This window comes from Salmo salar, chromosome 06 (genome assembly GCF_965601325.2).
Source record: "Salmo salar chromosome 06, fSalSal1, whole genome shotgun sequence".
NCBI classification, from domain to species: Eukaryota; Metazoa; Chordata; class Actinopteri; order Salmoniformes; family Salmonidae; genus Salmo; species Salmo salar.
This window is the reverse complement of record NC_138296.1, coordinates 57,531,656-57,546,931: the sequence shown is the minus strand read 5'-3', so window position 1 is coordinate 57,546,931 and position 15,276 is coordinate 57,531,656. Positions and strand designations below refer to the sequence as shown.

At 43.4% G+C, this 15,276-nt stretch overlaps 1 protein-coding gene across 2 annotated transcripts in view; it reads left to right on the top strand.

The window, feature by feature from the left end:
• LOC106607644 (eukaryotic translation initiation factor 5) overlaps positions 1–15,276 on the top strand; it is a 31,259-nt gene that overhangs the window by 12,921 nt on the left and 3,062 nt on the right. For both annotated transcript variants that reach the window (XM_014204804.3, XM_014204803.3), the window contains 5 exons: positions 1,375–1,486; positions 2,154–2,269; positions 3,041–3,202; positions 11,597–11,758; positions 14,990–15,154. In XM_014204804.3, coding sequence (XP_014060279.1) covers positions 1,375–1,486; positions 2,154–2,269; positions 3,041–3,202; positions 11,597–11,758; positions 14,990–15,154 — 717 coding nt within the window. The remainder of the gene's footprint in view (positions 1–1,374; positions 1,487–2,153; positions 2,270–3,040; positions 3,203–11,596; positions 11,759–14,989; positions 15,155–15,276) is intronic.

Genomic DNA, 15,276 nt, shown 5'->3' with positions numbered 1-15,276 from the left:
AAATTGCAGTTGGCTCAGAACAGGGTAGCACTGCTGTCCCTTGGATGTACACAGAGCTAGCGTTAATGGCATGCATGTCAAGTCTCTCATGGCACAAAGTGGAAGAGTGGTTTGACGTCTTCATTACTTGTTTTTGTAAGGGGTGTTGACAAGCTGAATATACCCAGATGTTTGTTTAAACTACTAGCACACAGCTCGGACACCCATGCATACCCCACAAGACATGCCACCGGAGGTCTCTTCACAATCCCCAAGTCCAGAACAGACAATGGGAGGTGCACAGTACTACATAGCGCCATGACTACATGGAACTCTATTCCACATCAGGTAACTGAAGTCACAACAGGTCTAACTAAATGTCATGACAGGTTATGACAGCGTCATGTGTTTTGACACTGGGTGTCATGTAGTGTTACCAACTTTTGTTTAAAGTAAATAAGATTTAACTTGTATGCCTATGCTTAAAAAAATGTATATTTTACTCTGCTCTTCAAGTGCGCACAACCCCCAGCCAGGCAGTGTAGCTCAAGGTGGGATAGGCCATTTTATATAATTCATAGATTTTTGGCTTTGTGCTTTAATTTACCAGCTATGAAACAAAACGGCAGAAATACTTTAAACGGCTACTGCAGCATTTATTTTACTATAAATATGATCATACTGGACTTTTTTTAAATTCACAAATACGAGTGAAATGCTCGCACTCTGGAGCCCTGACCACCCGCCAATGTGGCTGGTGAAATGGACCTCTTACCAGCCAGAATCTACCTGCGGGTGTTCATTTTGGGCCCTGATAATGATCATGTAGTTTAATCAGCTTCTTGATATGCCACACCTGTCAGGTGGATGAGTTATTGTGACAAAGGAGAATTGCTCACTAACAGGGATGTGAACAAATCTGAGAAGTAAGCTTTTTCTGTATATGGAACATTTCTGGGATCTTCCTATTTCAGCTCATGAAATATGGGACCTACACCTTTTTTAATATTTTCGTTACATGTAGTTTAAGCCAAGGCTCGGTTGAGTCTACTTTTTAGTCCTGGGCTGTGCTTAATCTAGGTCCGTGCAGCTGGCCCGTAATGATGCACCATTATGTTTAGGAGATGAAATTAAACAGAATTTATGGTCACAAAGGCATTTTTATAGCTGCAAGAACGCAATTAGCTACTCAAAATGGAAATCCTGCGTACTTGTTTTTATAATTTTGGGGCTGCACACGTCTGCGTACTTTTGCGACGCAACTACACAGGATTGCCATTTTGCATATCTTATTGTAGTTCCTCCTTTGCCTACTGCAAAGGGTATAACTTAGGCTTTGGCCCTAAGGCTGTACTGAAAATGTTATTGTAATTTTTATGTATCATGTTCCTCCAGCACATCAACGCCAAGAAACAAACCATTGGGAACTCCTGCAAGGCCTGCGGCTACAGGGGCATGCTGGACACACGACACAAGCTCTGCACGTTCATCCTCAGGAATCCACCAGGTGCGCCAGACCAGCAACAAACAGGGTTTATGCATGCTCTGGGAATGCCTGAGAAAAGCAGGAAATTGTATGTGTTCAAATGCAACTGGACAGAAGCCTTTTATTTCTTTCAGGAAAACTGCTTTGTTAGACATGCATTCCAGCATGGACATTCTGGAAATTCCGTTCATTTAATATGCTAATGTTTTCTTGCAAAGTCAGGAAATTTCAGAATATACTGTACAGGTTTGTTCAGTCTGAGGTTGTTCAATGTGGCCTTGGTTTAAAGACAACCCCAGACACACTATAGCCTTCATTTTATTGCACACGTGAACACAGCCATTCTTTTTATGTTGCTATACACAAGCAACTTATAAACGCATTAGGTGAGTCACGTTAAGTGGTGTATTAAGGGTGTCAATGTGCAGGGTGAATTTACATGAGTCATTGTCATAGGTCAAAGATGAGCAGCACTGAGCATTGGAGTATTCTGAGGGCAGCATCTGCTCTCCCAGTGGTTTTTAACACTGCCAGAAATCATTTGAATGCTCCCTGGGTTTATTGAATTTACTACACTAAAAAAACACTTTCACCTGCTGGGTAAATGTCTGAGAAACACAAGGAATGGAGGAAAGATTGTAATAATAGCTTCTATCCTGACTGCCGTCATCTCTCTGTCTGCAAACAGAGGACACTGGGTCTGCCAAGAAGAAGGAGAAGAAGAGCAAGAAGAAGGACAAGGAGAACAGCTCCAGTGATGGCGAAGCCGCAAACCACAATGACATAGACGCCCCCGATGCTGTGGTGAGTACAAGCACTTCATCTCCCAGTGCCAGCCAGACCTCTGTCATATACTTTGTTGTAAACTTCAGGTGCGCTCGATTTTGCTTGACCGGCGTGAAGGTTGCGCTTGACAGACCTTGACCTGGAGACTTGTCTTGCAAGGCCTAGTTGCCTAACCGTTGACATTGTGACTTTACTTTCATTAATCTGACTATTTATTTAAACCACTATGTTTAATTGTTACCCGATTTAAATGAATCATGTCACAATTAACTCGTTGTGATTTGGGGCACCACGGATGAAGTTGTTTTAAAGCGTTACCATCTCCCGAATTAAACTCTTAAGGTCTTTACCTATTACATACATTTACCTAAGGGGTGGGTGAGGGTCTGCTTATTGTCAGACATTGCCAGGCTGATCTGACCCATTGTGATCCTTACAGGACAGTCATGACAACATTATGGTTCATGATTATATTCCCATCCCTCTGCCTTTGTTCACTCTCCTTCACAGATCTGATATAACTGGATAGGTGAAAGCAATATGGCACGATCTAGGTAGAGCTGTTTATTACACTTAACCAATTGTCTCGGAGCCATGAAGGGGAGTGAACGAGAGTAGATGGGAGGGGACAACTGTCTGGAATGAAACCCAACCCCAGTCTCCATTCTATCCCATTGGTCTTGTTTCTCTGTAGCATACAGCCTCATTGGAATAGTTTCCACTGTGTAACACTGATCTGTCTTATTTTCAATAGCGCTGTATAACTCAAATCTAATGGATATGCTCTAGGACCGAGATGACGATGACGAGGACTGGGCGGAGGAGACGACTGAGGAGGCCCAGCAGCGCAGGATGGAGGAGATCAGCACGCACGCTAAGAACCTGACCCTCAGCGAGGACCTGGAGAAGCCCTTGGAGGAGAGGGTCAACCTCTTCTACAACTTTGTCAAGGTCAAACTCCAAACCCTGTCCAGGAATGACCCCTTTTCTGTTTTGCCATAACACACTTGCTTATTGCTCAGTTAAGTGTGAAGACTCGAGCCCTGCACAGAAACAACCCGCACCTCCCTAGTTCACTCGCTTCATACAGATTCTGTTTACAAAGGTCACAGTGGTTACAATTGGCTCAGTCACCCCACCCACCCTTCTCCTGTAACCATTCCCCAGGTCGTTACTGTAAATGAATGTGTTCTCAGTCAACTTACCTGGTAAAAAAAAAAAAAGTGGTGACCTTAGGGTTGTCACCTCAATTCTCTAAACTAAAGCCTATTTTGCCTGGGTCCTGTTGCCTTGCTTATTGATCGCTTGCATAAATGAATTAAGTAATTCATAGATGTATCTAAATGGGTTTGCTAGACTCCACACGGAAATTAATACACACTAAGCAGAGCTCAAATACAGTGTGGTATGTAATTACGTTTCTGCTGCTTTTTGAGCAGGTCTCTTCATTTAAAATTACACACTGTCACCATATCTATTCATTATGGCCGTCGAAATGCTAGCTATTAAAATCAGATCAAATAACAGGATTAGAAATCCAAGGTTTAAAAACAAAGTTGACAAGTTTTAAAAGAAGTCCGCAAGCTGCAATTTCTCATTGAAGATCTAGGTAACTTTTCTGGCCTCTCTGGACAAAAACCTAATTATAAGTGTACCATATTACGTATTGGATAAAAAAAAATATAAAGTGGGCTGATGGTGAAGTAGATATACTTGGTATTCCTATCACAAAATATATAGATGAGTGCTCCACAAAGAATTTCAATAGAAAACTAGTAAAAATGGACTAGATCCTGCAACATGGAGAGGTAAATACATTTTTCCATAAAGAGACGGGTATCTGATTTAACTCCTTAGTCATATCAGTTTACTCATTTATGGGTCTGCGGTCAAACGACCACCCCTCATCACTGTCAAACGCTCCCTAAAACACTAAAGCGAGCAGGCCTTTCTAATCAACCTGGCCCGGGTATCCTGGAAGGATATTGACCTCATCCCGTCAGTAGAGGATGCCTGGTTATTTTTTTTAAATGCCTTCCTCACCATCTTAAATAAGCATGCCCCATTAATATTATTATTTTTTTAACCAGGAACAGATATAGCCCTTGGTTCTCTCCAGACCTGACTGCCCTTGACCAGCACAAAAACATCCTGTGGTGTTCTGCATTAGCAATCGAACAGCCCCCGTGATATGCAACTTTTCAGGGAAGTTAGGCACAAATGTACACAGGCAGTTAGGAAAGCTAAGGCTAGCTTTTTAAAGCAGAAATTTGCATCCTGTAGCACAAACTCAAAGTTCTGGGACACTGTAAAGTCCATGGAGAATAAGAGCACCTCCTCCCAGCTGCCCACTGCACTGAGGCTAGGAAACACTGATAAATCCACTATAATTGAGAATTTCAGTAAGCATTATTTTTCAACAGATGCTTTCCACCTGGCTACCCCTACCCCGGTCAACAGCCCTGCGCTCCCCACAGCAACTCGCCCAAACCTCCCCCACTTCTCCTTCACCCAAATCCAGATAGCTGATGTTCTGAGAGTTGCAAAATCTGGGCCCCTACAAATCAGCCAGGCTAGACAATCTAGACCCTATCTTTCTAAAATTATCTGCCGCAATTGTTGCAACCCCTATTACTAGCCTGTTCAACCTCTTTCGTATCGTCTGAGATTCCCATAGATGGGAAAGTTGCTGCGGTCATCCCCCTCTTCAAAGGGGGAGACACTCTAGACCCAAACTGTTAGACATATATCCTACCCTGCCTTTCGAGGTCTTTGAAAGCCAAGTTAACAAACAGATCACAGACCATTTCGAATCCCACCGTACCTTTTCCGCTATGCAATCTGGTTTCAGAGCTGGTCATGGGTGGACCTCAGCCTCGCTCAAGGTCCTAAACGATATCATAACCGCCATCGATAAGAGACTTTACTGTGCAGCCGTATTAATCGACCTGGCTAAGACTTTCGACTCTGTCAATCACAACATTCTTATTGGCAGACTCGACAGCCTTGGTTTCTCAAATGATTGCCTTGCCTGGTTCACCAACTACTTCTCAGAGTTCAGTGTGTCAAATCGGAGGGCCTGTTGTCCGGACCTCTGGCAGTCTCTATGGGGTTGCCACAGGGTTCAATTCTCGGGCCGACTCTTCTCTATATGCATCAATGATGTCGCTCTTGCTGCTGGTGATTCTCTGATCCAGCTCTACTCAGACGACACCATTCTGTATACCTCTGGCCCTTCTTTGGACACTGTTAACTAACCTCCAGATGAGCTTCAATGCCATACAACACTCCTTCCGTGGCCTCCAACTGCTCTTAAATGCAAGTAAAACTAAATGCATGCTCTTCAACCGATCGCTGCCCGCACCTGCCTGCCTGTCCAGCATCGCTACTCTGGATGGTTCTGACTTAGAATATGTGGACAACTACAAATACCTAGGTGTCTAGTTAGACTGTAAACTCTCCTTCCAGACTCACATTAAACACCTCCAATCCAAAATTAAATCTAGAATCGGCTTCCTATTTCGCAACAAAGCATCCTTCACTCATGCTGCCAAACATACCCTTGTAAAACTGACCATCCTACCGATCCTTGACTTTGGCAACGTCATTTACAAAATAGCCTCCAACACTCTACTCAATAAATTGGATGCAATCTATCACAGTGCCATCCGTTTTGTCACCAAAGCCCCATACACTACCCACCACTGCGACCTGTACACGCTCGTTGGCTGGCCCTTGCTTCATACTCGTCACCAAACCCACTGGCTCTAGGTCATCTACAAGTCTCTGCTAGGTAAAGCCCCGTAAAGCCCCGTGCTACGGGTGGGTGCTGGTCACCATAGCAGCACCCACCCGTAGCACGTGCTCCAGCAGGTATATCTCACTGGTCACCCCCAAAGCCAATTCATCATTTGGCCACCTTTCCTTCCAGTTCTCTGCTGCCACTGGAATGAACTGTTAAAATCTTTCCTCCCTCACTAGCTTTAAGCACCAGCTGTCAGAGCAGCTCACATATCATTGCACCTGTACATTGCTCATCTGTAAATAGCCCATCCAACTACCTCATCCCCATACTGTATTTATTTATTTATTTATTTATTTATCTTGCTCCTTTGCACCCCAGTATCTCTGTGCATATCCATCTTCTGCACATTCTACCATTCCAGTGTTTTAATTGCTATATTGTAATTACTTTGCCACATGGCCTATTTATTGCCTTACCCCCTATCCTACCTCATTTGCACATGCTCTATATAGATTTTTCTACTGTATTATTGATTGTATGTTTGTTTATTCCATGTGTAACTCTGTTTGTGTCGAACTGCTTTGCTTTAACTTTGCCAAGTTGCAGTTGCAAATGAGAACTTGTTCTCAACTAGCCTACCTGGTTAAATACAAAAATGTACTTTTGGCGGTGCCTACTGCAGATTCGTTTTTCAAATCATATGGGCAAGAACTCGATCTGGGAAGTTAAACCAGACCATATAAAGCATGTATAAAAGCTGTGAAAGCTTCACTTATACAAATGTTTTACTTGAACCCGAAATGGTTCTCAAGTAGATAACTAGGAAAAGCTTATTCCTTGTTTTGAAAATGGCCTTTTTGCCTTTGTGCAGATTGCCATGTCACATTTTCGATTAATTGAAAATGAAACCTTTTTCAACCAAGCAATGCAGAGCTGGTTAGAATTTCAATTTCATACCCCAGAATTTAAAAAAATAAATATTACATATTTTATGGTTGAACTCAAATGTGCTGGTTGACTATAGTATTTTTGTTTTTCTACTGAACAAAAACATAATCGCAATATGCAACAATTTTAGACTTTACAGAGTTACAGTTCATAGAACGAAATCAGTCAATTAAAATACATTCATAGGCGCTAATCTATGGATTTCATATAACTGGGAAGGGGCGCAGCCATGGGTATACCTGGGAGGGCATAGACCCACCCAATCAGAATTAGGTTTTCCCCCCACAAAAGGGCTTTATTACAGACAGAAATACTCCTAAGCCCCCCCCCCCCCTTTCCCCTAAGACAATCTTGCAAGTGAAGTAGCCAGATGTGGAGGTCCTGGGCTGGCGTGGTTTGCGGTTGTGAGGCTTGTTGGCTATACTGCCAAATTCTCTCAAACGGTGTTGGAGGCGGCTTATAGTAGAGAAATTAACATTACATTCTCTGGCAACAGCTCTGTTGGACATTCCTGCAGTCAGCATGCCAATTGCACTCTCCCTTAACTTGAGACATCTGTGGCATTGTGTTGTGTGACAACTGCACATTTGTGGCCTTTTATTGTTCCCAGCACAAGGTGCACCGTGGAATGATCATGCTGTTTAATCAACTTATTGATATGCCACATCTGTCAGGTGGATGGATCATCTTGGCAAGGGAGAAATGCTCACTAATAGGGATGTAAACGATTTTGTGCACCAAATTTGAACGAAATTAGGTTTTTGTGCATATGGAATATTTCTGGGATCTTTCATTTCACCTCATAAATTGGGAAGAACACTTTACATGTTTAAATTTCAGTTCAGTGTAAATTATATTGTAAATTGGAATTTACAACCAATTGATTACAGCAGTTGTTCCCAAACGTTTTATAGTCCCGTACCCCTTCAAACGTTCAACCTCCAGCTGCGTAACACCTTTAGCACCAGGGTCGGCGCACTCTCAAATGTTTTTATTATTTTTTTTGCCATTGTAAGCCTGCACACTATACGATATGTTTAATACATTTAAGAATGAGTGTGTTTTTGTCACAACCCGGCATGTGAGAAGTGACAAAGCTCTTATAGGACCAGGGCACTATAATCTATAATTTTGCTCTTTATTTAGCCATCTTACATATAAAACCTTATTGGTTCATCAAAAATTGTGAATAACTCAACCCAGATTAATGAGGAAGGTGTGCTTGAAAGGATGCACATAACTCTGCAATGTTGGATTCTATTGGAGCGAGTCTCTGTCTTAAATAATTTTCCACACAGTCTGTGCTTGTATTTAGTTTATGCCAGTGAGGGCCAAGAATCCACTCACATGGGTATGTGGTTGCAAAGGGCATCAGTGTCTTAACAGCACGATTTGCCAAGGCAAGACACTCTGAGCGCAGCCTTATCCAGAAATTTGGCAGTGGCTTCTGATTTTAAATGAAATTTTCACGGAACCGCTTGTTGCAATTTCGATGAGGCTCTCTTGTTCAGATATCGGTAAGTGAACTGGAGGCAGGGAATGAAAGGGATAACAAATCCAGTTTGTGTCGTCCCTTTCGGGAAAGTACCTGCGTAATTGCGCACCCAGCTCACTCAGGTGCTTCGCTATATCACATTTGACATTGTCTGTAAGCTTGAGTTCATTTGCACACAAATCATATGATGGAAAGACCTGTGTGTTGTCCTTGTTAATGCAGACAGAAAAGAGCTCCAACTTCTTAATCATAGCCTCGATTTTGTCCCGCACATTGAATCTAGTTTTGGAGAGTCCCTGTAATCCTAGAAGTGCGGTGGTTATCAAGTGGCGTCGGGAGCGACTGCTTGCACATGCGTTACCTCTCTACTATGTCTTCCTGTCATTGCTTTTGCGCCATCAGTACAGATACCGACATCTTGACCACCAAAGGCCATTTGATGTCACAAAGCTGTCCGGTACTTTTCAAAATAATCTCTCGCGTTGTCCTGGTTTGCAGAAGAGGATGTCTTCCTTAATTGATCCCCCCCCATAAACGTAACGGACATATACCAGGAGCTGTGCCAGGCCCGCCACTCATCCAGCTATAATTCACTGGCTTGTATGCGAAGCAGTAATTGTTTCAAAGCATCTCCTGCCATGTCACTGATGCGTCGAAACAGTATTTGATGAAGGCGGTGTCTGTATAGTGTTTTGGCCTTTTCCCCCAGCGTTGTCCCAGCCATATCCGCTGAAGAATGAAGTCCTCCACAATAGTATGGGGCTTGCCTGTCCTAGCCACTCGGTTGTTCACCATATAAGACGCTTCTAGCCCCTTCTTATTAATGGTATCTGTTGCTTTTATACATGTCGTACTACTCGAACAATGTCTTTATTTTCTTTCAAACTCCTGTGGCTTATTTTTCTTATTGTCCTGTTTCTAAAATGTCTGCACAAGTGTAATGGTTAATGTGATTGGATGTTAATTATTTTACTAGGCTACCTGTATTTGACATTGTTATTTTGCTGAACACTAGATGGTTTTATTTTTGGCAGTGTAACGGGGCATTACCCCAGAAATGGAGGCGGCAGGAGGTAGGGAACTGGTCTGTCTGCCAAATATAAAGGATCAAAACTTGCAGAGGAACAAAAATGGCATAAATTGGAAAGTATACCAGTTTGTAATTTGAGGACCAGGATATTGACAGCAGTGCCATACAGATTGCAAAATAGCTGGGAGGAGATTTTTATGTACCAATTCCATGGCACAATTCCATTCCATGGTGTTATGAATTGATACATAAAATGATGCAAGATTCAAGACTTCGTGGGGAGGGGGGTTCACAGGTTGGTTGAGAGCAGCTCGTGGGGTAACTGTGTGGGGAGGTCGCTGGTTCGGGTCCCCGATTTTGAGTTGGCGGGAGATATGTTGATGTGCCCTTGGGCGGGGCGCTTGGCCCTGTTTGCTCTGGATGAGTGTGTCTGTTAGATGACTGAATGTAATGTAAAAACATTATTTTTATTTTTTTTAGTCTATAAAGAAAGTATATGTACAGTACCAGTCAAAAGTTTGGACACCAGCTTTGCACACTCTTGGTACTCTCTCAACCAGCTTCACCTGGAATGCTTGAAGGAGTTCCCACATGCTGAGCACTTATTGGCTCTTTTCCTTCCCTTTGCGGTCCAACTTAACCCAAACAATCTCAATTGGGTTGAGGTAGGGTGATTGTGGAGGCCAGGTCATCTGATGCAGCACTCCATCACTCTCCTTCTTGGTCAAATAGCCCTTACACAGCTTGGAGGTGTGTTGGGTCAGTGTCCTATTGAAAAACAAATGATAGCCCCACTAAGCCCAAACCAGATGGGATGGCGTATCGCTGCAGAATGCTGTGGTAGCCATGCTTGTTAAGTGTGCCTTGAATTCTAAATAAATCACTGACAGTGTCACCACCAAAGCACCATCACACCACCTCCATGCTTCACGGTGGGAACCACATGCGGAGATCATCCGTTCACCTACTCTGCGTCTCACGAAGACACGGCGGTTGGAACCACCAGCTTTCCACCGGTCTAACTTTTTATTTAACCAGGCAAGTCAGTTAAAAACCAATTCTTATTTACAATGACGGCCTACCCCGGCCAGACTCTAACCCGGACGATGCTGGGCTAATTGTGCGCTGCCCTATGGGACTCCCAATCACGACAGGTTGTGATTCAGCCTGGAATCGAACCAGGGTCTGTATTGACCCCTCAAGCATTGAAATGCAGTGCCTTAAGCCTCTGCACCACCGGGGAGCCTACAAAAATGTAAATTGCTCGTGTATCTTGGCCTAAGCAAGTCTCTTATTGGTGTCCTTTTTAGTAGTGGTTTCTTTACAGCAATTCGACCATGAAGGTCTGATTCACAGTGTCCTCTGAACAGTTGATGTTGAGATGTGTGTTACTTGAACTCTGAAGCATTTATTTGGGCTGCAATATCTGAGGCTGGTAACTCGGTCTTCCCTGTAGCGGTCCTCATGAGAGCCATATTCATCTTAGCGCTTGACGGTTTTTGCGACTGCACTTGAAGACACTTTCAAAGTTCTTGAAATGTTATGCATTGACTAACCTTCATGTCTTAAAGTAATGATTGAGTATTGTTTCCCTTTGCTTATTTGAGCTGTTCTTGCCATTTCTGGACTTGGTATTTTACCAAGTAAGGCTAGCTTCTGTAACCCCCCCCAACTTGTCACAACACAACTGATTGGCTCAGACGCATTAAGAGGAAAAGAAATTCCACAAATGTACTTTTAACAAGCTACACCTGTTAATTGAAATGCATTCCAGGTGACTACCTCATGAAGCTGGTTGAGAGAATGCAAAGCTGTCAAGGCAAAAGGGTGGCTACTTTTGAAGAATGTCAAATAAAATATATTTTCATTTGTTTAACACTGTTTTGGTTACTACATGATTCCATATGTTATTTCATAGTTTTGATGTCTTCACTATTATTCTATAATGTAGAAAATAGTAAAAATAAACCTGGAATGAGTAGGTGTCCAAACTTTTGACTGGTGCTGTGTATATATCAGTTGTATAAGGATCAATAAAAAAAATGACTGAATGGAAAGCTGACTCAAGATGTCCTCAACTGTTTGTAAGATGTCTCTGAGTGGCTCACTCTGTCACTCTCTCGACAGCAAAAGAAGGAGGACGGTGCCGTCGACTTCTCGGACAAAGAGATCCTGGCCGAGGCTGAGCGTCTGGACGTGAAGGACACGGCCCCGCTGATCCTGACTGAGCTTTTGATGGACGAGAACATCCGCGACCAGATCAAGAAATACAAACGTCACTTCCTCAGAGTGAGTGTCCGATTAGCATGCTAGTAAATACTTAGTCATTGCGCAAATGCTAAACTCAGCAAAAAAAAAGTGTTTATTTTCAGCAACTTAACATGTGTAAATATATGTATGAACATAAGATTCATCAACTGAGACATAAACTGAACAAGTTCCACAGATGTGACTAACAGAAATTGAATAATGTGTCCCTGAACAAAGAGGGGGGGTCAAGTCAAAAGTATCAGTCAGTATCTAGTGTAGCCACCAGCTGCATTAAGTACTGCAGTGCATCTCATGGTTCACAGTGTCCTCTGTTGTCATTTCTTTTGCCAGTTCTTGCTGTGAGATGTTACCCCACTTTTCTACCAAGGCACCTGCAAGTCCCTGGACATTTCTGGGGGGGGGAATGGCCCTAGCCCTCACACTCCGATCCAACCGGTCCCAGATGTGCTCAATGGGATTGAGACTCGGGCTCTTCGCTGGTCGTGGCAGGACACTGACATTCCTGTCTTGCAGGAAATCGCGCACAGAACTAGCAGTATGGTTGGTGGCATTGTCATGCTGGAGGGTCATGTCAGGATGAGCCTGCAGGAAGGGTACCACATGAGGGAGGAGGATGTCTTCCCTGTAACACACAGTGTTGAGATTGCTTGCAATGACAACAAGCTCAGTCCGATGATGCTGTGACACACCGCCCCAGACCATGACGGACCCTGCACCTCCAAATCGATTCCGCTCCAGAGTACAGGCCTCTAACGCTCATTCCTTTGACGATAAATGCGAATCCGACCATTACACCTGGTGAGACACAACCTCGACTTGTCAGTGAAGTGCACTTTTTGCCAGTCCTGTCTGGTCCAGCAATGGTGGGTTTGTGCCCATAGGCAACGTTGTTGCCGGTGATGTCTGGTGAGGACCTGCCTTACAACAGGCCTACAAGCTCTGTCCAGCCTCTCTCAGCCTATTGCGGAAAGTCTGAGCACTGATGGAGGCATTGTGCGTTCCTGGTGTAACTCGGGCCGTTGTTGTTGCCATCCTGTCCCTGTCCCACAGGTGTGATGTACCGATCCTGTGCAGGTATTGTTACACGTGGTCTGCCACTGCTAGGATGATCAGCTGTCCGTCCTGTCACCCTGTAGTGCTGTCTTCGGCGTCTCACAGTACGGACATTGCAGTTTATTGCCCTGGCCACATCTGCAGTCCTCATGCCTCCTTGCAGCATGCCTAAGGCACGTTCATGCAGATGAGCAGGGACCCTGGGCATCTTTCTTTTGGTATTTTTCAGAGTCAGTAGAAAGGCCTCTATTGTGTCCAAAGTTTTAATAACTGTGACCTTAATTGCCGACCGTCTAATGCTGTTAGTGTCTTAACGGGATTTCAGCCGTAAGAAGTTAACGGGATCGATATGACAACAGCCAGTGACAGTGCAGAGCGCCAAATTAAAAACAGCAAAAATCTCATAATTAAAATTTCTCAAACATACAAGTATTATACACCATTTTAAAGATAGGATTCTCATTAATCCAACCACAGTGTCCGATTTCAAAAAGGCTTTACAGCGAAAGCACACCAAACGATTGTTAGGTCAGCACCTAGTCACAAAAAAACATACAGCCATTTTCCAACCAAAGAGAGGAGTCGCAGAAATAGAGAAAATGAATCACTAACCTTTGATCTTCATCAGATGGCACTCATAGGACTTCATGTTACACAATACATGTATGTTTTGTTCGATGAAGTTAATATTTATATCCAAAAATCTGAGTTTACATTGGTGCGTTATGTTCAGTAATGTTTTGCCTCCAAAACCTCCGGTGACTTTGCAGAGAGCCACATCAATTTACAGAAATACTTATCATAAACTGTGATAAAATATACAAGTGTTATGCACAGAATTAAAGATACACTTCTCCTTAATGCAACCTCTGTGTCTACGGCGAAAGCAAACTTTGCAATAATCTGAGTACAGCGCTCAGACATCAAAACAATCCATACAGATACCCGCAATTTTGGAGTCAACAGAAGTCATAAATATTCACTTTGATGATCTTCATCGGAATGCACTCCCAGGAATCCAAGTTCCACATGAAATGTTTGTTTTGTTTGATAAAGTCCATCCTTTGTCCAAATACCTCCTTTTTGTTTGCGCGTTCCGTCGAGTAATCCAAACGCACTGTGCTCACGCAGTTAGTTCAGACGAATAGTCAAAGTTATTACAGTTCGTAGAAACATGTCAAACGTTGTATAGAATCAATCTTTAGGATGTTTTTATCATAAATCTTCCATACTATTCCAACAGGACGATTCCTTTGTCTTCAGAAATGAACCGTTTGAAATATTTTGCGGGACTAAATTATTTTAATTCTGAAGTTGTTTACGCATGCTGCGTGAAAAATGCAGACCGCTCTGTCGGGGCTGCAGGTCTTGCAGCTCTCGAGTGAGAGGGTCAGGGCTGCTACTCTAGTTGTTAGGGAAAGGGGGGGATACTTAGTCAGTTGTACATTTCAGTTGAATGCAATCAGTTGTGTCTTCCGCATTTAACCCAACCCTTCTGAATCAGAGTGGTGCGGGGGGCTGCCATATTCGACATTCACATCTTTGGTGCCCGAGGAACAGTGCCTTGCTCAGGGGAAGAACGACAGATTTTTACCTTGTCAGCTCTGGAATTTGATCCAGCAACCTTTCGGTTACTGGCCCAACACTCTAACTACTAGGCCACCTGTTAATATAATAACATATGCTATTTAACAGATGTTTTTATACAAAGCGACTGACAGTCAGACGTGCATTTATAAAAAAAAAATACGTATGGGTGGTCCTGGGATTCGAACCCACAATCTTGTCATTGCAAGAGCCATGCTCTTCCAACTGAGCCACAGAGGACCTCTGTTAACGCAAACTGGGCGTTGGGTCAGTGCTGTCACACTACTTGTGTCATTTGGTCTGATATTTAACTGAAATTTGCAATAGGTCAGTGCCGTCATATCAGTTGTTGGGTATGAGGTCAGTGCCCTGATGCCATTTGATGGACATCAGCTTAATATTGTCTATAGTTGGTGTTTGAACTGTGAGTTCCATAACGCATAAGACATGAAGCAGTGTCACAACACTAGTAATCTTAACACTAGCAATTTGTATGGACATAACCTCAACAAAATTGATTGTGGCAATAGAAACGGCTATAATCCTGCTGTTGGGTTTTGCTCAAACTCCATCCGCACCGTCAATTTAAAACATTTCTCTGGTGTCCAGTTTACCCACAACAACAAGAAGGCCCAGAAGTACCTGCTGGGTGGCTTTGAGTGTCTGGTGAAGCTGCACCAGTCCCAGCTTTTACCCCGTGTGCCCCTTGTCCTCAAAGACCTGTATGACGCCGACCTACTGGAGGAGGACGTCATCCTGGCCTGGGCTGAGAAGGTAATGGGGATAACCGTCAACAGGGATGATGGGATATTTTTTTTCTTCTTTTCAACTTTGAATTTACCCAGGTCAGTGTCATGAAGGTCACTTATTTTGCAAGAGACCTGTCCAAGATATTT